This window comes from Coregonus lavaretus, assembly GCF_964263955.1.
Source record: "Coregonus lavaretus genome assembly, chromosome: 38".
Classification (NCBI taxonomy): Eukaryota; Metazoa; Chordata; class Actinopteri; order Salmoniformes; family Salmonidae; genus Coregonus; species Coregonus lavaretus.
The window spans coordinates 11,073,550-11,096,726 of record NC_140025.1 but is presented as its reverse complement, the minus strand read 5'-3'; the positions used below and the strand labels follow the sequence as shown (position 1 = coordinate 11,096,726).

Sequence of the window (23,177 nt, the reverse complement as noted above, 5' to 3'; positions counted from 1 at the left end):
GTCAAGGCTTCTGATCTGCCCGCTGACATCCAACTCGAAATAATTGACTTGCAGTGTGATTCAGGTATGAAGGACAAATTTGCCTCTGTGGGCTTGGACACATTTATCAGTATCTCTTGCCAGGGTGCCCCAAATTAACAGCCCTGGCTGCAAAGGTTTTATGCATGTTTGGGACTACCTATCTTTGTGAACAGGTTTTCTCTGTAATGAACATTAATAAAACAAAGCTGCGCTCAAGGCTAACACACAAGCACTTAAATGACATTATGAAATTGGCTGCTACTCAGGATTTGACACCTGATATTGATGCAATCGTGAAGGCTAAAAGATGCCAAGTTTCAGGAGCAACCGGTAGGCCGCAGTGAGAGAAAGAGAGGGGAGGGGGTTAAACAGCGAGTAGGTCAAGTCTAATTGTAAGACTTGTAATGCTCTTTAAGAGACTTTTTTCACTCTGAAGAATACAGTTCTGTGAAAAAATAACATTTACTGTGGTAATGTAATATTTAAAAACCATGAACATTGTGATAACGTTCTTCATTGCTCCGACTTTAGTTTGTGCATAGTGTGGTGAGTCAGTTCAGGTGGTCAGAATGTATACTGTATATTAAAATAAGTTAAGTTAATAAAACAAGTTGTTTTAATCAAAGTGAAATGCAATTTTTTCAGTTCCATAGGCCTATCTGTGAATAAATGTTTTGTGCCTTTGTAGATCCACTGTGATCTGTGAGTTATAATGCACATCTGTAGGCTAAATGATAAATTAAGGCATAATATTGAAAAACAAAGGTAAAGATTTGTTGACGTTATTTATAGGTTATTTTGCTATTATTTTACTGGCCCGGCCCACTTGAGATCAGATTGCGCTGTATGTGGCCCGTGAACCAAAATGAGTTTGACACCCCTGCTCTAGTGGTTATTACAAGTAACTACATATATCACACCACAACAGCTAACATAGTGTCTCACTCCCTCTCCTCCTCTCCTCCTCTCCCTCTTGTCTCCTCTGGTCTTCCTCTATACCTATCCTCTCCTCCTCGCCCTCTCAGTGGAGTGGCTCCAGCTGGATAGAGTGACGGCGAGGTGACCTGCCTCTCTCACTGGAGGGCGGGAGAGGGGGAACAAAGAGGAGGAGGAGGAGGTGGAGAGAAAGAGAGTAGGAATGGAAGAGGAGGTGGAGAGGGGTAGAGGAGGCAGAAAGCCTGGTCTAAGTATTGCTTTAAAGGGAAGAGAGGGGGAGGAGGAGAGAGCGCGAGAGATGGGGGGAGTGGGAGAAAGAGGGAAGGAGGGGGAGGAGGAGGGGGAGGAGGAGGGGGAGGAGGGGGAGGAGGTGGAGGGCAGCTTTGTCCGACACACCATACTTACACCTGCAACAGGTAGGCCAGGGGGCGGGACCTGTAGGTGAGACTCATAACATGATAAGGGGGGCAGGTGAAGAAGGGGTGGGAGCTGGAGTCAAGGAGGGGAGGGTGTTCCTACGAGCCCCCTGCCAGCGAGACGGGGAGCAGGGAGGAAGTCTGTCTACGGAGCATTTCTGGGTCATTGGGTCGCCTCCAATGAGATTAGATCCCCCTCTACAATGTAAAGCAGTTTGAGTCCTGGAGGTTCTCTGTATAAATCCAAGGTGAAACCTCCAGGGGCTAGCCTTCTCTCAGCGGAGAGTCTGCTCTGGGCTGCCTGCAAAAGGTGCTCCTCTTTGGGAAAGAGGAGAGAACAAGAGCCCCCAGAAGAGATCTCCTTATGTTAGTGATGGACAGATCAACTCTCCTTGTCATCTTCCACCTCTTCCTCTTCCTCTTGCTCGTCCTTCTCCCTCCTTTCCTTCTTACAGTCGTGATGGAGAGAACCCTTTTCTGCCTTTCCTCCTTCCTCTCCTCCCTCTTTCTCTTCCTCTACCTTCCTCTCCCTCCTTCCCTCTTGGTAGACCTTGTTTAGTCAAGCCAGATTGTGGATAGCTAGCCATGGTTCAGACCACTGTCGCTGTCTTGGAGGGGGGATACAGGACTGGTCCACTGGACTCAGCTCACATGGGGAGAACCTGCTGCTGCTGCCACTCCCCCTCTTACCTGGGATGAGATCACGTTTGGAGGAAACCTGGCACCATCCCTACGGTGAAGCATGGTGGTGGCAGCATCATGCTCCGGGGAGGATTTTCAGGGACAGGGACTGGGAACACGCCCCATTCACATCGACGGGGCTGTAGTGGAGCAGGTCGAAAGTTTCAAGTTCCTTGGTGTCCACATCACCAACAAACTATCATGGTTCAAACACACCAAGACAGTCGTGAAGAGGGCACGACAACGCCTTTTCCACCTCAGGAGACTGAAAAGATTTGGCATTGGTCCCAAGATCCTCAAAAAGTTCTACATCTGCACCATCGAGAGCTTCCTGACCGGTTGCATCACCGCCTAGTATGGCAACTGCTCGGCATCCGACCGTAAGGCGCTACAGAGGGTAGTGCGTACGGCCCAGTACATCACTGGAGCCAAGCTTCCTGCCATCCAGGACCTATATACTAGGAGGTGTCAGAGGGAGGCCCAAAAAATTGACAAAGACTCCAGTCACCCAAGTCATAGACTGTTCTCTCTGCTACCGCACAGCAAGCGATACCAGAGTGCCAAGTCTAGGTCCAAAAGGCTCCTTAACAGCTTCTATCCCCAAGCCATAAGACTGCTGAACAATTAATCAAATGGCCACCCGGACTATTTACATTGACACCTCCCCCCTTTGTTTTTACATTGCTGCTACACGCTGTTTATTATCTATGCATAGTTACTTTACCCCTACCTACATGTACAAATTACCTCAACTAACCTGTACCCCCACACATTAACTCGGGACCGGTACCCCTTGTATCTAGCCTCATTATTAATTTATTGTGTTACTTTTTATTTTATTTTTTAATTTAGTGTTTTTAGTAAATATTTTCTTAACTCTATTTCTTGAACTGCATTGTTGGTTAAGGGCTTGTAAGTAAGCATTTCACGGTAAGGTCTACACCTGTTGTATTCGGCACATAACAAATACAATTTGATTTGATTTGATTTGTAGACTAGTCAGGATCAAGTGAAAGATGAACAGAGCAATGTACAGAGAAATACTTGATGAAAACCTGCTCCAGAGCGCTCAGGACCTCAGACTGGGGCTAAGGTTCACCTTCCAACAGGACAACGACCCTAAGTACACAGTCAAGAAAACGCAGGAGTGGCTTCGGGACAAGTCTCTGAATGTCCTTGAGTGGCCCAGCCAGAAACCGGACTTGAACCCGATCTAACATCTCTGGAGAGACCGGAAAATAGCTGTGCAGCGACACGCCCTATCCAACCTGACAGAGCTTGAGAGGATCTGCAGAGAAGAATGGGAGAAACTCCTCAAATACAGGTGTGCCAAGCTTGTAGCGTCATACCCAAGAAGACTCGAGGCTGTAATCGCTGCAAAAGGTGCTTCAACAAAGTACTGAGTAAAGGGTCTGAATACTTATGTTAATGTAATATTTCCATTTGTTATGTTTAATACATTTATAAAAAAGTCTAAAAACCTGTTCTCACTTTGTCATTATGGGGTATTGTGTGTAGATTGATGAGGAAAAAAAACAATTGAATCAATTTTAGAATTAGACAAAGTGGGGAAAAAGTCAAGGGGTCTGAATACTTTACAAATGCACTCAATTAGATTTTGTTCAAAGTAATTTATAGGGCAGCCAATAATTGTGACACGCATGTTTTTGAATAAAATAATGATTTGTTGATGACGATTATTTTTTTATTTGAACAATTTTTACTCAATTAAAGGGTAGATTCATATGATCTTTTGAGTGTAAGATCAAGCTGATAGACCACAATGACATGTTTTCACAGCCTTTTTTGTTCATATTTCTTTCTGGTGCCAATAATTCAGGAGGGCACTGTACACTTCCACTCATCACTTAGTAATGGAAGAGTTTCTTCATTGTTACCCTTATCTCACTCCCTTTGATTACCCTCATGTCAGTCATACATTATATTACAAAATATTAAGTTTAAAGGAAAAAATATGATTAGACAAATAATAATATGTATTTGAATGATACAGTATGTTACTAAATTGAAATTAAAATGAAATGTTTTTGTAATTATAACATTTTACGAAATGTAAAAAGAAAACTTTAAAAAATAATAATAATAACAAAAGCAAGGTAAAAAGAAAAGGAAACAGATCCAGATTCCTATTACCTTTACGAGTCGTCTTTGATCATATCCAGTTAATCACATATAGCGGTTGGTCTTTCAGTACATTTATGAAAAATGTTTTTTTGTGTTTTTTTTTTGTCATTTCCTTGACAGTCGGCCATTCGAGTGCATTATGTAATTCTATGGAGAACATCTCATAACCACATTGAAGACCCTTTCTTGCTGCCGTATTTTTGTCATGATTTAACTGGATATGAACCCAAATGTAGACAACTACACCGAGCCAGAGAAAGTTTAACAAGTTTATTGCAAAGTAAAATTGTCCAGGTTTCCAAAAAGGGGGAAGAGCAAGTCCAGGTCTACAGGGAGGGTAACAGATCCAGGTTCTGAGCAGGAGTGGTACCGTAACGTCCTAGTGTCCGGGGTGAGTCCAAAAGGGAAGTCCAGTAGTGGTAAACGGGATGGTGGTGGCAGGAGTGAAGTGGAGGCAGGAGTCAGGTTCCAATAATCTGTGACACAGGAAAAATGTAAATAGAATAGGCCAAAAACACAAAGAGCGAAAACAAGCAGGTTGAATCAGCAGCGAGACTAACATGGTTGTCTTGACTATGATCTGATGATGAGTGGCGAGTTTGACCGGGTCTTTAAGGCTGAGGTGATTATGGTGAATGAGCTGTAGATGGAACCCTGACTCCCGCACACCAGACTTCACTCCTGCTATCAAGAACATACAGAGGGGAGGGGGAGAGCAGAGAGAGAGCTACCTAGCAGCAGTAGGCCTAACAATTTTGTGCTATTTGCAGTCTCTTTAGGTCACCAACACCTGCATTACTCCAGACAACAGTAGTTCATTTGACTATGGATGAGAGCTTGTGAGATTTGTTTTAGAATTTTCTCTACCTATCCCATAGGTATAAACACTGGTAATGGCTCTACCTTTCCCTCTGATAGGCTTTGTTTGCCATATTAGACCTAATGTATATGTACACCTATCCAATCCTTTCAACATGTAGGAGTGCTTAGTGTCGATTTAGGATTCAACATTTAAACTGTGCAACACTCCCCAAATTTGCGAAAAGTAAACATTTTGTCTTTATAATGTTTTGTACGGTATGCCTTGACAAAAAACAAACAGAGTAAATATTTTTTTTTTTTATTCTTTGTTTTTCATTGCATGCGAAAATACAGTATCTCTCTTTTCTCTCTCTCCCTCTTACCCATACTCATTCATCTTCAAGCTTTCATCCCTTCCCTGCTCTTCTATCACCCTCTCAGTTCCACCTCCACTTGGATCCCTCTTTTTCCTCTTCTCCAGTCTCTTCCTCTCCTCTTTCCTCCTCTTTTCTCTCTTATTCTCCTCCTTTTTTTGAATCTTTCGCTCCATCTCCAGGAGCTCAGCTTGAGCTTTCTCTCTCTTTTTCAGCTCCTCAGACCACTTCTTCTCATTCTTAATCCTGTCTTTCATCATGGCATTGTGTATCTTAATCAGCCCCTCTAACCTCTTTGTCTCTGCCTTTTCCTTCTCTTTTCTTTCCTTTTCTCTCTTTTTCTGTTCTAACTTGTCCCTCTTTTTCTCAGCTTTCATGGCTTTCTTTTGCGCTTTCTCTCTCGCCTTCATCTCCTTTCTCTCTTTCACGTCATCTTTCAACTTCTTATTCAGTTCCTTATTTTTCTCTTTTTCCTCCATCTTTAAAAATGTGACTTTCTGCTTGAGGTTCATGGCCAGAAAGCCCACTCTTCCCAGGATGGTCTCTGCTCTCTCTGATGAAACCGTCCCATTGGAGCTCTTGGAATGGGCACGGTCCGCCTCACGCTTCAAACCCTCCCTCGGGCTCACCTCCTCCTTGACGCTCCTCTCTTCACTCTCAATGTCAATGCCTGTCCAATAATCCTAACAGGAAGACATTGACTCTAGATGTAATATTGTTCCAATGTGGCACATTCAATACACATTTGAGTGATCAACATACATTGAAGGCCTCATGGGGCACACAATTTAGAGGACAGTAATTGAGGTAACTTGTTTATTTGTATCCCAAACCGATTTTGTAATAGCCATAGATGTTCTTCCTGGGTCCACACCAAACGTAATACAAATGTTAACCCTAGTAAGGGGTGATGTTTTATACTATGAGCATAGAGTAGCAGGGTTGGGGTCAATTCAATTTCAATTCCAGTCAATTCAGGAAGTACTTAATTCAATGCTTTGAATTGAAATGGAACAGACCCCCAACCCTGTAGAGTAGAAGTGTAAAATAGGACACCTACCTTTGCCTCTTTCAGCGTCCAGGGCCTGGGTTCTTCATCCTCTGACCTGCATATGGAGGCTCTCACTCTAACAGGCATCTTAGTGGCCATGCAGAGCAGAGGGGTTGCCAGAGTTAAGTTAGCATATAGGACCAGCTGGTGAGCATGAGGGCAGCGATCCACCTCTTCACTAGTGCCCTTCCCTTTCTGCTCTGGCTGCTTATGGTCCTTGTCATGGATTCATGCCAAGCTTGGAGGAAGTGCTAGGACAGGGCTTTTATCACTCATCAGTTCCTTTCTCTTGACAGTGGATGCAACTGCACTTGCCTCTGTGTTAACTAAGCACTCTGTGGTGTCCTCAACTGTCTCCTCTGGCTGCTTGTGGTCATTGTTGTTGTGAATGCAGACCTGGAGGACTTTTATCATCCCAGGTGTAAATGGCAACAGTTGCCTCTGTGTCGACTGAGCACTTTGTAGTGCACTCAACTGTCTTCCATAGCTGTTTGTGGTCAATGTTGTGGGTGCAGGTCAGGATTAGAGGCAGTGTTGCAGGTGCAGGAGGACTTTTATCAGCCAAACACTCCTCTGTGTGGACAGTGGACACAGAAACGGCTGCTTCCCTGGCTACTGGACACTTGTTGGTGTCCTCTACTGCCTCCCCTGGCAGATTGTGGACAGTGGAGACGGAAACGGCCGCTTCCCTGGACACTTGACTCTTGGTGGTGTCCTCTACTGTCTCCTCTGGCTGCTTGTGGTCATTGTCTAGAATGTGTGGCAACTTTGAAGGCAGCATTGGAGCCGGGCTTTTATCACCCAACAGGTCCTCTCCCTGGACAATGGATGTGCCTGTAGTGATCGCTGTGGTAACGGAGGACTCGGTGTCATCCTCTTTTGTCTCCTCTGTCAGTTTGTGGTCAGAGTCTCGGATACATGGCGAGCTTGGAGGCAGTGCTGCAGGGTCAGGAGGGCTTTGATCAGCTGCCATGTCCTCTTTGAGGTGAGTGGACACATCATTGTTTGTTTCACTGATAACTGGACACTTGGTGGTGTCCTCTACTGCCTCCCCTGGCAGTTTGTAGTCAACTTCAAAGACAAGTGGCAGACTTGGAGGCAGCATTGGGACAGGGCATTTAGCTGCTGATCTGTACACTCCAAAATCAACAGTAGCTGTGCCTGCAGTGGTCTCTGTAGCAACTGAGACCTCATAGGTATCCTCTACTGTCTGCTCTGGTGGCATGAAGTCATCGTCAAAGACTGTTGGCAGGCATGGAGGCAGCACTGAAGGAAGACTTCTAGCTGCCCATCGATTCTCTCCCTTGAAAGTGGCTGTGGTAGCAGTGGCCTCTGTGGCAACTGGGCACTCTGTGGCTGAAACAGCAGGCTGGGAGGTTTCGAGGAAATTGAATGAATTGCCAATGAACCGCTGAGCCAGGGGTGGGAGGGAGTAAGGATAGAATCTGTCCTCTTCCTCGACATTAGATATTACCACTGGAGCAACTGAGACCTCAGTGGTGCCCTCTACTGCCTGATGTGGCTGCATGGAGTCTTCGTCAAAGAAGTGTGGCAGGTATCGATGCAGCATTGAGGAAAGATGTATATCTGTCCATAGGTCCTCTCGCATACCTGTAGATACATCTGCAGTGGCCTCTGTGGCAACTGGGCATTCAGCAGACTGGCAGGTTTCAGGGACAAAGTATGAAAATACAACCGCTGTGCATCCTGAGCGCGTATGGCCAATGGAGAGGGGGGATGCAACGTGGTTGGTATAGGCCTCTGATTGGTGAAAGCCAGTGGTGGGAGGGAGTCAATACAGGGAGCCATGAACTCAGTGAGAGGACAGTTGCTCACATCTCTCACATTCTGCGTGAGAAAAGAAACAGACATGATGAAAGTGATCACATTCAGTACATACATACATACTGTATGAGTCAGCACTATTTACTTATACATCACATATATATATATATATAGTGTCCTCTAAGATGCTCTGCACCAATCTGTCCCAACCCCGGGTCCCCTAGCCAATGGGCCAGCTAAGTGTAAAAATACATGCCCCACACCCAGCATAACATTTGACATTTTAGCCATTTATCAGACGCTTTTATCCAGAACGACTTATAGTTAGTTAGTGCATTCAACTTAAGGTAGCTAGGTGAGACAACCACATAATCCTGATATGAGCGTCTATGATAGAACGGTTGTTTAATAATTTGTCAGTGGTTAGTTGAATCAGTCTCTTTGCACTGTTCAGTTTGTCTGTGCAACAGGTAACCTTCCAGAATCGGAATCTTGTGATGTCACAATGGAGTCCCCATTGCCATGGTTACCCACCGCAGCTTTCATGTGTTATCAAATGCTGGCACAATTTCGTTTATTTAATTTAGATGTTTTGTACCTATGCAGCACAGTCATACCTAATATATACAATTAATCCATATAACCTAATTTTTTATTAAAATAAAATGCTGTAACTCATATAAAATGGTTGACCATTCAAACTACATGTGTTTTGCCTAATTAAAAGTCAATATGTTGTAGATATCATAAATAGCAGCCAGGCTTACTTAGGTTGTTTGTTCGATCTGAGCCTACCAATAATGTCAATATTCATCATCATCATCATCATCATCATCATCATCATCATCAATGAAATACATAGGCGACCTTACTACAGTAAAACAAGTCTTCCATAGTCTATGTCACCTCAGTAACAAAGTTCCAAAAAAGAAATGAGGGTTCAAGAAAACATCTCTCTTCAATGGCCTCAGCTATTAGCCATATGATCAACAAGGTCAAATGCAGCACTAAAATCAAGAAGCAGCTCATCCACAAGTTTATCTTGGTCAAGTGACCTGAGCCATTGATGGATTAAATCAACGAGAGCTGTTGCAGTCGAGTGATCCTTACGGTATCTTTACGGTACGCATGCTCATGGAGGGATGAAATTAGCTGGATGTGTAATTATATAGGCCCAAAAAATGTAATTGAAGAGTAGGTGTCATTGATGTTTAGCATTTAAGTTTAAAAAATAATTAAATAAAGAAATCAATATCAGCTGACTATAGAAAAGTATTGTTTAAAATTGTTTGAACATTTTCTTATCCATGTCTTTCCCGTTGATATAACCAAACACACAACCTTTGTTGCTCAAGAGCGTCACACATTCCTCCATTCATTCTCTATCATATTCCCCTCCATCATATTCCTCTATCATATTCCACTCCATCATAATACTCGCTATCATATTCCCTCTATCATATTCCTCTTTATTTTTTACAGGGAATCCCAATTGAGACCAGTGTCTCTTTTTCAATGTTGCCCTGTGTTATATCAATTAACAATCCAAACAGCTTAAACAGATAAAATTACATACAGAGTAGAAAATATATAGAGCAAAATTATTAGACTTGAACACATACACAGTAAATTCCATAGTGTTAAATATGCAGTGTCAAAGTACATTGACTCTTACAGAGTTATTACTACAACAGTTGGAGTAAGATACCGCCCAGTGTTGGTGAAAAAGTACGTTGTTAAAAGACGCAGTGTCAGACGTACTCTGGAAAGCTCCGCCCACCTACGACTCGTCTCAAACGGACCACACATTTTCACGGCGCCATTTTCTTCATGTGGAATGACTGCGGTAAGTTTCTCCTAAGCGACTATACACACATTATTTGTCATTTTAACAGAAGCAGCATTTAAGAATTACTTTATATCGTTGCTAACAGTGCACTCTAGTTGGTTTTAGGTCTTAAAATGTCGAATTTTAAAAAGGCTAACGTTAACATGTTGTGACTGACTTCTGTCCAGTCCATGTGCCAGCAGTATTAAGCTAACGTTAATTAACATTAACTGACGAACATAACGTTCAAACTAGACAATGTCAGCCCGATTTATTGTAAGTTATGTTAATACAACGTGGAGGGGGGATTGTGTACTTCTTGTTAACGTTCAGATATTACAGGAACATAGCAAAGACTAAGGGGAGTTGGCTAAACTAGCTACAGTTAGCTACGTTAGCTTGACTGGCTAACTATGTGCGGGTGGCATGGATTTATTATGTTAACGGCGGGTAGACATTAACCTTGGACACTGCTTAAGCGGTGTGCCTTTATTTTTTTCCTGGATATTATACAAAATGACTTTCGGGTTTCAAAGCAGCAGCAGTACTGTTAAAATACTTAAGCACTATCTTAGCACACACTTATGGTGTAACGTTTAGCTAACATTATTCAATTCAATGTTATTTATATTGTCAAATCATAACAAGAGTTATCTCAAGACACTTTACAGACAGAGCAGGTCTAGACCACACTCTATAATATACCAAGACCCAACAATTGCAGTAATTGTGCGGGCAAGGCGGTAACATTAATGTTACAAGGATGAAAATCAGACGTTATCCTTTTTAATGTGTTTGACAGTAACTTCAATTTAACTGGCCATTTCTGCAAAAGTGCTGATCATTTCTCAGCACTTTGGTGGCTTGAAACAATATTTTTTCTTATATTTGAGGAAATACTGCTAAAATAAGACCATCAACTTTTTAACTGTGAGAAATTGTACTGATACTATTTGCAGGGAGCATGCTGCTTAAAGCTAAACTTGGAGATGTCCAAAAATTTGTCAGAATAACTGAGCCAAATCTGAAAGACTTTTTGATTGCAGGTAAGAATTTGACAATGTTAGTAATAACTGTCTGAATTTAGCTGTTTAAAATTGATATACTGGAATATTCCTAAAATGATGGGACATGTTAAGTTCTCAGGTTTTTGGAACTGGTCCATTTTTGTACGTCTAAATTTCTTCTGTTTTGCCCTTGGTAACTACACTTTAATTGTGGATGCATTGCTTAAGGTATAGTTATGATGCTACAAAAAAAAACATTTTAATCACTTAATAGTGTTTGTTTAAAACCTATTTTATAGGGTAAGGTAGGTGTACACAGTGAAATTATTATATAAATAATGATTTACTTTTGTTTACACAAGCTTTTATCCCTGTTTTTTCTAGCATTTGCAAAGTTTGGTGTCCCAGCTGTAACAGAAGGTGTGAAAATTGTTGACAGTTCAGGGACTGAATTGGATGATGATGTTTTTGAGGATATTATAAAGGATCCCTCAACTGGGGTGCTAACCATCAAATATGACTCAGGTTTGTTTCAGTTAATTAGACTAATTAATGAATACGTTATTTCTTTGTTTTATGAAGTTCATGGTGTCTATTAAATAAGTGTCTTAGATTATGAGGGAACTATATATAATTCTTTTTCTTCTAAAAATCATGGTTAGAATCTGTCTCCATGGTGGCCTCTTCTGAGCAATCCCAACCATCATCCCTTGATACCTTGGACTCTGAGGATACAGTCATTATTTCAGATAGCCCCTCCAGAAAACGCCAGAGGCTGGATACAGAAGCCAAGCAAGTAAGACAATTCTGACATTTTAAATTCTGTTCTTGAATCTGTTCTCAGAGAATTAAAATTACATTAATATACATTGTAAATTACATGGTTTCAAAACATTTTTGAAGTCCTGATTAGGGATGTCCCGATCAAGTTTTTTTAAGCGCCCTATCCGATTAAAAAAAGTATCTGCTGATATTGAGTCCTGATCAGATACTTTTATTTATTTATTGATAATACAGTGCACACTTCGAGTACATTCAAGTTATTGTCGCTGTCTGGAGGGAGTTTCTTACCATTATTGGCTTTTTCATTGGATTTTTGTAGCACTTGCAATCTTTGAGATTGGATCGGGACATCCTCTGACATCATATTAGTTTATTTCCAGTTTATTTGCAGTGGACATAACATGCAGAATTGTTATGCATTTTGTTTTAAGTTGGTGGAATCAGCTCTTACCAACAAAACCGGTGGGGAACGTATAATAAATGAATACAACCGAACCAAGTCCTTGACGGATGAAACAAGACGCAAAATGGTGAACATGCTGGCAGCTGACATGACAGAAATGAATGGGTAATTTGTTAATAGTCCTTGTGTTCTCAATCTGTAAATCTAAATCTGAATCTAAGTGAATATGACTGCACAATCCTTTCTTCTTCAATTTTGCAGTACATCTCCACCCAGACAGGTGAAAGAAATGTATGCCAAAGGAATAGTGACCTTATTCCCGTACCTCAGTGACCCATTCTCTAAGAATGGCTATGTGAGTTGCACACAGTAATAGTTGTAATGTTAAATATTATTGGAAGTTTTTGAATCCTACCAGACCATGTTGTTTTCAATGAAGTATCCATTTTTGTTATCCTTTCATCCTTCAAGGAGCATTATTATGATGGCGAGAGTGGAACTGGGTACTTGGCCTGGAGGATTAAAACTATTCAGAGAGGCACCGCCAAAGACAGGCGATCATCATTCGGAGGTAATACTGGAAAATGTATGGAACAAAACAGTTGCTAGATCAATAATTGCATTTGTTGCACTATTTCTCAGACATATAGTATAATGTGTAACTACATCCTTCAATTCTGCTAGCTCCCTCCCTCTTAGCAAATTTAAAGAAAATATGCATCAGAGACCTACAAAGGACTGTGACATAAGGGGGGGTTGCCTCGACACTGACTGGTCGAGGCAACCCCTGGCAAACTGGCCTTGCAAACTTTAGGGTGATTTAAACCAGTAGATGGCATTTTCATACATTTTTCAACCCACAAACTGCAGATTTCATAAATTGTGAAGAAATAATGTCAATATTAACACCAGCATTGATGCAGGGCTCCACACTAACTTTTTGTCTTGGTTGCACTTGTGCGCCTAACTTTTTTATTTAGGTGCACCAGCACAAAATGTAGGTGCACCCAAATTTTTTCCTTGCGTCGCCATTAACGCCACAATTTCAAGGTCACCTTTTTATCACGCTCCATATACATTCATATATATCATGTAACCACCCCCCCCCTTTGCTGTCCTCTGCCCCTCAGATGGCCAACACCTGTAATTTGGCCTTCTTCCCATTTGGCCTTGGCTAAACCAGCTTGCCACACTCCCTAGCATCAAACATATCATTCATATCATTTAGTTTACAGCTCAAAAAGTATATTTTACAGTGGAGTACTTCCTTTAAAAGTTAGCCAGGCTACTAAAACTTTTGACATGATTGAAATTTTCCCGTGTTGTGTAGAATCAGCCAAAGGATCAACTGGTGAAGACATGTCTGGAGGACCGACTGTCAGACGAGAATCCCAGTTTGTTCCAGAGACTGCCCTGACTGATGATGAGTGCAACAAAGCAATCTCACTGATGAAACATTCTGCTGATGCAGACACAATCAAGAAGAAAATGGAACTGACGTTTGTGTATCGCCGCAAAATGATCCTCGACCCCCAGCAGTCAAGCAACATACTGTCTGAGTTTCCACGTTTTAAAGACGTCAAAAGCTTGGTAATTATGTTATTTTGAAAATACTATGACAAGTGAATTGTTTTGTAAGACATTGTAGTGATACTAGCTAGCTAAACTAGCACGCAATACAATTTGATTGGCTGTCAAATAACTGAAATTGTCACCAACACCACCCCACTCCAGGTTGAACAGGATTTTGTTCTAATGTTCGGAGAGGATACCTCAAGCAAGCTTCTGGAAAGGTGGCCGGTCACGTTCAAGAAAAAGATCATCAAACAATGCAGAAAGCTTCCATCCACAAGTGAGCTTGAAGAACTCTTGCTGGCAGCTGATCCTCCTGAGGATGGCACTGAATTGGATGTTGACTTTGGTAAGATGCTTGTAAGCCTACCTTTTGTGTTGTATTGCAATATCAACATTATGTGTAAACATTTAAATATCAACATAATACTAAGAAGCTGGATCTGTGAAAGATTTACGAGTACGTTCTGTAGCAGTATATTGAACAAAACTTTTGAGATTTGACTCAGCCCTGTGGATGTTTTAGTTAGAGAACTTCTTGTGATGTAGAACTGCTGTCTGTCTGGGGGGTCTTTTGTAAAGAAAACAACGTAACTGAAGTGTGTTAACATTGAACTTGTGTTGTTACAGGTTGGGACAGTGATCTGTCATCGGTTTTACTGCTTATACACCTGATTCCACCCTCCGCTCAGGGTCGGAAGAGACCAGGAAAGGTTTCCGCATCCCAAGCAGAGAAACATCTTGTGGTATTCAAGAAGGTTTGTATTTTTTCTAATTTGTGGTATGAACACCTAATATTAGGCTACAAGTATTCATTCAATATTCATATTCAATAAGAGTAGTGTATTGGCTCTTTCTGCATATTCTACAACTACTTGGCCATTAACTACAGTTTTCCCTCATTTGTCTTCGCAGACCGGAACAAACATTCAAGAGCATCTCGATGCCATCACTACTAGCGCTCAGCCCTATCTCCTAGCTGTTGGAGTTAAGAAGAATGCAATCCACCAGTTCTTCATCATTATCGACAAGAATGCCATACCTTGCAGGTCAACCTCTTCTCTTGTTGCTTTTGACGAACTATTTAAGGCACATTTTGTGTTTGGCACATCCTACAACACCATGCTCCACAACATGTACACTTTCATCCAAACTACAGTGTACAGCATCGATGCTGGCAAGGTCAAAGAGAGCCCTCGTGTTGCTGAAATCAGGGCGAGGTTACTTCATTAGTGCTTGAAGTTTCTCCTCGAACATGAAGTGTTTTGTTTGTCAGGCTGAGTTATCGAGTTCAAATATGCTTGTTAGGCATTTACGATTAGTTCACGGTTACTTGCCTGGAAAAAATCTCCGGCTTAAATGTGCTCAGACTGGATGTGGCTGTGCGTTTGGTACGTTTTCTGGTTTTAGGAAACATTTAAACACAAAACACACTGAGTATATTGACCAACAGGTTGACCCTGATGTTTATTTAAGCAGCATTGGAGAGGCAGTGACCACTAATGTAGAGGAGACAGCTACAACGTCACGGACAGTTAATGAACACGAGGTAGCCACATCTACTCTGTTGAAAAAGTCCAACAGGAGCACTCTAGATATGTGTGCCTCTGCTGTTGCACAACTAAAAGCAGCTGGATTAAGTCAATCTACTGTAAATAGTTTTGTTTCCTCCATGGAAGAAGTGTTTTTTGAGATTCAAAGTCAAGCTACAGATGCAGCTTTGCAGTGCTTATCTCCACAGGAAACTGAAAATAAGAACAGAATAGAACAATCTTTGCAAAAGTTGGAAAACCCTTTCACACCCTTAAATTCAGAAGCTAAACGAAATAAACACTTCAAAGAGAAATGGGGAATCGTAGAACCTGTTGAAAAGGTGCTTGGCACAAGATTTGACAGCAGAAGAAACAAAACAACTGGGACATACGATCAGGTCGTTGTAACTGACAAGTTTGCATATATTCCTATTTTAGAAACACTAAAGGCCATTTTTCAAAACCCAGAACTTGCAGACATGTTCAAGCCCAGGCACATGCCCAAGGAAGGTGTGTATGCAGACTTGAGAGATGCCGCCTATTTTAAAAAAAGTCCCTTATTCTCTATAGAAAAAGATGCCATACAGATCCAGCTATTTTATGACGACTTTGAAACAGCAAACCCCTTGGGGTCTAAAAAGGGTATACACAAATTAGGTGCTATATACTTTACATTAAGGAATTTTCCCCCAATCTTTAATTCATCATTGATAAATATTCATTTGGGTGCTCTTTTCCATGCGCAGGACATCAAGCGTTATGGTTTTAATTTGATACTTGAGCCACTTGTCAGTGATCTTAAAGTACTCGAGACAGAGGGACTTAAAGTTCCCAGATTGAAAGATGTGATTCACGGTACCATAGTTCAGGTCACTGGTGATAATCTTGGGTTGCATGGTTTATTTGGCTTTGTGGAGTCATTTGGGGCAAGGTATTGTTGTCGTTTCTGTCTCCTTGAGAAAGATTGTTTTCAAACTGTGTTCTGTGAAGATGATCCAAAAGTTGTACTACGAACTATCGAGATGCACAAACTGCACTGTCAAACTTTACAAACAGATCCTACACTACCTCATATCTATGGTGTCAAACGCATTTGTCTGCTGAATTCACTACAGTATTTTAATACAGCCAACAATTTTTCTGTAGATATAATGCACGATATTTTAGAAGGAGTTGCTCAGTTTGAAGTCAAACTTGTCCTGCAGTACATTAAGGAAAACTTCCTAAATGCTGAACAACTGGCTGGTAGAATACATGCTTTTGACTATGGATACAATCAGCAGCGAAACCGTCCACCTAGAGTAAAGTTGTTTGATGGAAGTAATGATTTGGGGTTGAATGCTATACAGTCTTGGTGCTTATTACGTAATATGCCTTTGCTATTTGGTGATTTAATACAGTCAGATGACCAGCACTGGCATCTTCTACTTTTGCTTCTACACATTGTTAACATTGTATTTTCCCCAGTCCTTACAGAAGGCATGACCATTTACCTCAAACATTTAATCATTGATCATCATCAGCTCTTCAAGCAGTTGTTTCCTGCAATCAATCTCTTACCAAAGCATCACTTCATGATTCATTACCCTCGTAATATAAAAAACATCGGCCCAGTTCTGCACATGTGGTGCATGCGTTATGAAGCTAAACATAATTTTTTTAAGAAGCAATTAAAAAGCTTTAAAAATGTAACAAAAACATTAGCCAAAAAGCACCAAAGTTGTATGGCAATGTATCGAGAGTCCTTTAGCAAGGAAAGATTAACTTTAGGTTCGGGGAAGATGGTAACACTTAGTGAGCTCAAAGAAGGTCCCGAGATTGCTTTAAAATGTGGGTCTGTATTGTCTACCAGTGTGTTTTCTGCCAAGTGGATCAAACATCATGGTACAGAGTACCGCCGTGACTTCATTATCTGTACTGAGGTAGCATTTGAGATGCCTGTATTTTGTAAAATCAAAATTATTGCTGTGAAAGATGACTGTGTATTGCTCTGTGGAAAACTGATGGAAACAGTGTGTTTTGATTACCATTACTATGCCTTTAAGGTCAGGATGCATCCAGACAGGGTTCAAAAGGTGATCAACATTACTGAACTGTGTTACTTTAAACCTTTTGATGTTCAAATGAAGTATGGAACGACAGATTCCTCCTTGTATGTTGTTCCCTATTGCCATTTTATGGAAACCTAAGGTCAATGTTTTAAAAAGGGATTTGTATTCTTAATATATTTTAGCCTGACATAGTTGAGCTGTTAATAAAAATTTGAAATGCATTATTTTGTGGTAAGTTGTGATTTTTACTCACTTAATGGAGTATTTGGTGTAATTTGACACTAAAAAAGTGTAAAATGAATACTGCTGAGATTTATTTCCGTGACACTATACGGTGTTAGAATTTGACTCTATTTGAGCTTGTTTTTCACTGCAAGATAGTCAATTATCAACACAATAGTGTGTAACATCAACACTTATCAGAGTTATTTTAACCTTGAGTGTCAACTCCATGCAGTGTTAAACTGGACTGGAATCAAACTCAATCAGAGTTGATTTGTTATTTTAGAAGAGTAAATGATTAACTCTTCCAAGGGTAATATTTACACTCTCCAGTGTTATTTAACCTTTAGTGTAAAATTAAAATAACACTATTCAGTGTAAGCGAGTGTTAAATTTTTACTCTATTTAGAGTTAATTTAACTCTAAAATGTTAACACTATGAAAAGAGTCAAATTAACACTATTTCAGGGTGGGACCATATACACTCAGAAATAGTGTTAAATTTAACTCTTTAAGTGTTACTTTAACACTTCAAAATTTACTGTGTACATTTCACAATGAACAGGTCTTGTATTTAATCAGTTGAGCTGACAACCATTTTGCACTGTTTCACTAGGGCTTTAGTCATCAATCTAGCAAGAGGGAAATATTTTATTAATGTAGTGGTGTCCCTCCCCCAGGAAGCTATGACCTTTAGCTTTCACCTGGAATTGTTCATTTATGTCTGAGAAAAAAAACACTTTCCAAACCATATGATCTAGTACACAAGAAAAGTATAATACAACCTTCTTTACTACTTTGCCAAACATTTCATGACATTAGTGAGAGTCAAAATCTGTAAAATTTGTAAATGTCTAAATTAACATTTGGGCAATTTGACCAGTGTACATCACTCCTATAGACAATGAGAGATGGGCTATGTAAAGGTCTCGATTTTGTCGTTCTGAACAAATGTTTGACTTCCACACAAAATTACTTCTTGACTTATTTTAGGTTTAAGGAAGTGTGTAGGTCACATTCTTTATAGTAGAGCTATGAAAGTTATGTATTTAGCTCTGCCTGCTCGAGACAAGTTCAGTGATTGCTTTGCCATGTCTGTGCCGTGAAGCAGTCAAGGATGGATAAATGTTTTTCCTGGAACGCCCCTTTGACTTAACGTTGCAGTTAAGTGATAAATGGATGTATTGATGCATCCGAACACCTGAGGGAGAAAAATACAAGTTTATTCGACAGAGAACGTTTACATGGTTCTAGGAATGTCTGGATGGATGTCTTCTGAAATATAAAACGGTGGGAAATCAATCAAATAAGTAATGTAAACATTTACATATTTTTTAAAGAAATTCTAGCGCCCGATTCCGGGGACTGTCAGCCTAAGAGATTTTAAGTCTTAAAGTGATCTAATGAAACAAATCCTCCCTGTCACATTCCTCTCAATATATTCCCTCTATCATATTCCCCTCTATCCTAATCCCTCTATCATATTCCTCTCCACCCACTGCTCCTCCTTCCTCCTCTCCCTAATCTCAGTGCAGCCCCTCTCCATCCACTAGAGCAGGAAGTCTCTGGGCTCAGTGAGGTCCAGCTCAGACTGAAGAGAGGCCGTTTTAACTGTCTTCTCCTTTAGCTGTTCTTCCAGCCTGGCAAGTACTATCTCCTTGTCAACCAAGCAACCTGATCTGGACTTTGAGATGATCTGACGTCTCGTTTGCTTGAGACATTTCTCTTTGCTGCTCATCTCTTGAGTATTCCAGCACACGAATATCCTTCTTGAAGTAGCATAAATCTGAGGCTACCTCTTTTTCAGATCCTCATGTGCTTCTCTTATAGGTTTGAATGTGTGTCCTCTGTCGTCTCACCCATCTCTGCAGATCACAGAGATCAGCTTACTGTCCGTCTCACAGAACAGCTTCAGAAGCTCTCCATGTTCACGACATTCATCTCTCTACTGTTTCCTCTCTCGGCTGTAGCTCTCTGTCTTTTAGCATTTTCCTCCAGTTTCAGCTGGTAGGCCACGTTCCTGATCAGTCTGTTGATCTGGAAGATTCTGTCTCTGACCAGAGCCCTTCCCACTTGACAGAGTTGGTGTCCAGCATTCAGGCTGTCTTGGAGGCATCTCTTGCAGAAGGTGTGCTGATAGCTTAGAGACACAGGCTCAGTGTAGATGTCTGTGCAGATGGAACAGCACAGGTGGTCTGCCAGGTCAGAGGAAGCTGTGGCCATAATGACTGTGCTCGTGCTCAGTGTGTGAGAGACAAAGAGGCAGTTTCCAAATACCCATATTAGAGTAATAAATAGAATGTAAAAACATTTAGCTTTATAGTATGTGAAATTTAGAAACTATGCCTCGTTCACATTCTAGTCGGACCTATGAAACTCTGAAATGTCCGACTTGCTGTTCTTAGAATGCGACACGTGTATAACTACAACCAGTAAGCAAGTCTGACATTTCCGGGGTTCCAAGTTCCGACTAGCATGTGAATGCGGCAATAGTACTCAGAATTTGTCATCTAATGCGCGATTGCATTGACTCCCGTCATTCGTTCATTTCGGTACAGCGCGTCAATTTACCTGACTATCCGCTGTTGCCAAACAAGTGAGTCAGAAAAGAAGAGTGAATTCTACTAGATCAAAGGCGAATTTAGTATGCAGTTTAAGTATGTATTACGCTAGAATGGATTTTTAGACACAGCCAGTAACAGGTCTTTCTTGGAAAATACATGTATGTTCTTGAAGTAAACAGTCAAATTAACATTAGCTTTAAAGCCCTCATGAAGAATACTGGCAGACATCTTGTAAAGGTAGAGGCATGTGACTATCATAAAGCAAGACAGACTAAAGTAATAGTAACATCTTTCAGTGTGGGTGTGGGGAAAAAGCTAAAACACAAGTGAATAAAGGATGGGTTTTATTATCCATACAGTATAAATAGGAAATGTCTAATAAACAAATGATTCCAACTAATTCTTTGGATTGGAGATGACTGCTTTAGACTGTTGATATGCATGCACACATTGAGGTCAGCAAGCACCAAATAAGTGTCCAGCATGCTCTAGTGCAGGGATGTCAATCATACGGCCCGCGGGCCAGAACCGGCCCGCCAGATGGTTCAATCCGGCCCGCGAGACGACGTCCACATTTTTTTTTTTTAAAGGAACAGATATTCCAAATTTGTCCAGCAGAGGTGTCACTGAAATAACGAGAGATCCTGAAATAAACAGCACGTGACAGCAACGCGCCCAGAATGCGCCATCTGCCGATCTTGCCTTATCGTTATTAAGCTCTTGTTGTCAAAATTACCCACATTACCAAAATGTCTTTATCAAAAAGGAGAAAAGTTGACACAGAGTGCAGAGTTTTCCAAGAAAAAGGGACTGATTCATATTTATTCACAGAAGTGAATGGGAAATCTGTGTGCTTGGTGTGTAATCAGCAAGTTTCAGTGCTCAAGGGATATAATATTTGGCGCCACTATGAGACTCATCATGGTGAAAAATACAACCATTTGCGAGGACAACTGAGAATAGAGAAGATAATTTAATTGTTAGTGGGTCTGAAGAAACAGCAGTCTGTTTTTACCCGTAGCCGAGAGGTCAGTGATGCAGCGGTGAAAGCTAGCTACCTTATTGCTAATGAGATAGCGTTAGGATCCAAGCCAATATCTGAGGGTGAGTTCGTGAAAACATGCATGCTAAAGGCTGCAGAAATCGTGTGCCCCGAAAAGCGACAGGCCTTTGCCAACATTAGCCTAACGAGAAACACTGTCGCAGATAGAATTTCAGATCTCTCGGCAGACTTGGAGAGCCAAATGAATCACAAAGTCAAGTTATTTGTTGCATTTTCGGTTGCAATTGATGAGAGCACTGATATTACAGATGTTGCTCAACTGGCCATATTCATTCGTGGTGTTGATGCGACTTTGACAGTCACCGAGGAGTTCCTTGGGTTGGTACCTATGACGGATACTACAACAGCGGATGAAATTATGACCTCTCTCGTTGGAGCGCTGGACAGAGTCGGAGTGGACTGGTCCCGTGCCGTCAGCCTGGCTACAGATGGTGCGCCATCAATGATTGGGAGAAAAGCAGGCGTTGTGACAAAATTCAGAGATAAAGTACAGGCCGCAAATGGAGGACAAGAGTTTTGGACATTTCACTGTATTTTGTACCAGGAAGCATTGTGTTGCAAATCATTAAAAATGGATCATGTCATGGAGGTGGTTGTCCGCACTGTTAATTTCATCCGAGCAAGAGGTTTGAATCACCATCAGTTTGACAGTCTTCTCAGTGATAAAGACATTACGCATGGCTTGCCATACCACACTGAAGTACGGTGGTTAAGCCGAGGTGCCGTGCTGAAGCGTTTCTTTGAGCTACGAGAGCAAATTGAACAGTTCATGGAGAAAAAAGGCATACCAGTGAAGGAACTTAAATGCCCAGAATGGGTGCAGGATCTTGCCTTTCTGGTGGATATTACAGAGCACCTGAATAATCTTAACAAAATGTTGCAGGGCCGCAAAAAAGTTGTCACTCAGTATTATGACAGCATACGCGCATTCAAGTTGAAACTGTCACTCTGGGAGACACAACTATCTAGCGGTGACACCGCTCATTTCCCTTGTCTAAGAGATGTGCGTGCGACCGGACTTAATGCTGACATGGCTCAATACAAAGACAAGATTACAGGATTGCTGCGGGAGTTTGAGCGACGGTTTCAGGTCTTCGGTGAACTTGAGACAGAATTTGCCGTTTTTTGCTCGCCATTCACAGTCAAGGCTTCTGATCTGCCCGCTGACATCCAACTCGAAATAATTGACTTGCAGTGTGATTCAGGTATGAAGGACAAATTTGCCTCTGTGGGCTTGGACACATTTTATCAGTATCTCTTGCCAGGGTGCCCCAAATTAACAGCCCTGGCTGCAAAGGTTTTATGCATGTTTGGGACTACCTATCTTTGTGAACAGGTTTTCTCTGTAATGAACATTAATAAAACAAAGCTGCGCTCAAGGCTAACACACAAGCACTTAAATGACATTATGAAATTGGCTGCTATTCAGGATTTGACACCTGATATTGATGCAATCGTGAAGGCTAAAAGATGCCAAGTTTCAGGAGCAGCCGGTAGGCCGCAGTGAGAGAAAGAGAGGGGAGGGGGTTAAACAGCGATGTCACGGTTTCGGCCGAGGCTGCTCCTCCTCCTGGTTCGGGCAGGCTTCGGCGTTCGCCGTCCCCGGAGTACTAGCTGCCACCGCTCTATGTTTCTGTGGTAGATTGCTTTTGTCTGTCTGTCACACCTGTGTCTGTTTTAGTGTTGATTACGTGTCTTATAAGTTCAGTGGTGTGATCTAGGTTAGTTGTGTGTTGTTTTTCCTGTTGCCTCCGTATTTGATACGTGTTTGTTGTTTTTCCTTATTAGTTATTCATGTTTAGTGTTTTACGCGTATGCGTAAATTCTCCCTCGCTACTTTTGTTTTATGTCGATGTTGTATTTATATGTTTACGACTATTAAAAGTCTTGTTGGACTATACCTCTGTTCTCCTGCGCCTGACTCCTCCACCACACCCACGAC

The 23,177-nt window shown here is 41.4% G+C and overlaps 1 protein-coding gene across 1 annotated transcript; it reads left to right on the top strand.

The window, feature by feature from the left end:
* Positions 1–9,859: 9,859 nt before the first annotated feature.
* On the top strand, positions 9,860–14,446 carry LOC311112497 (uncharacterized protein; the record flags this gene model as incomplete). The annotated part of the gene is made up of 8 exons (XM_084155631.1): positions 9,860–10,056; positions 11,430–11,570; positions 11,708–11,841; positions 12,260–12,396; positions 12,493–12,586; positions 12,703–12,802; positions 13,562–13,784; positions 14,434–14,446. Exons 1-8 carry the CDS (start codon positions 10,041–10,043, stop codon positions 14,444–14,446), a joined length of 858 nt encoding a protein of 285 aa, XP_084011757.1. The 5' UTR covers positions 9,860–10,040.
* Between the last annotated feature and the right edge of the window lie 8,731 nt (positions 14,447–23,177).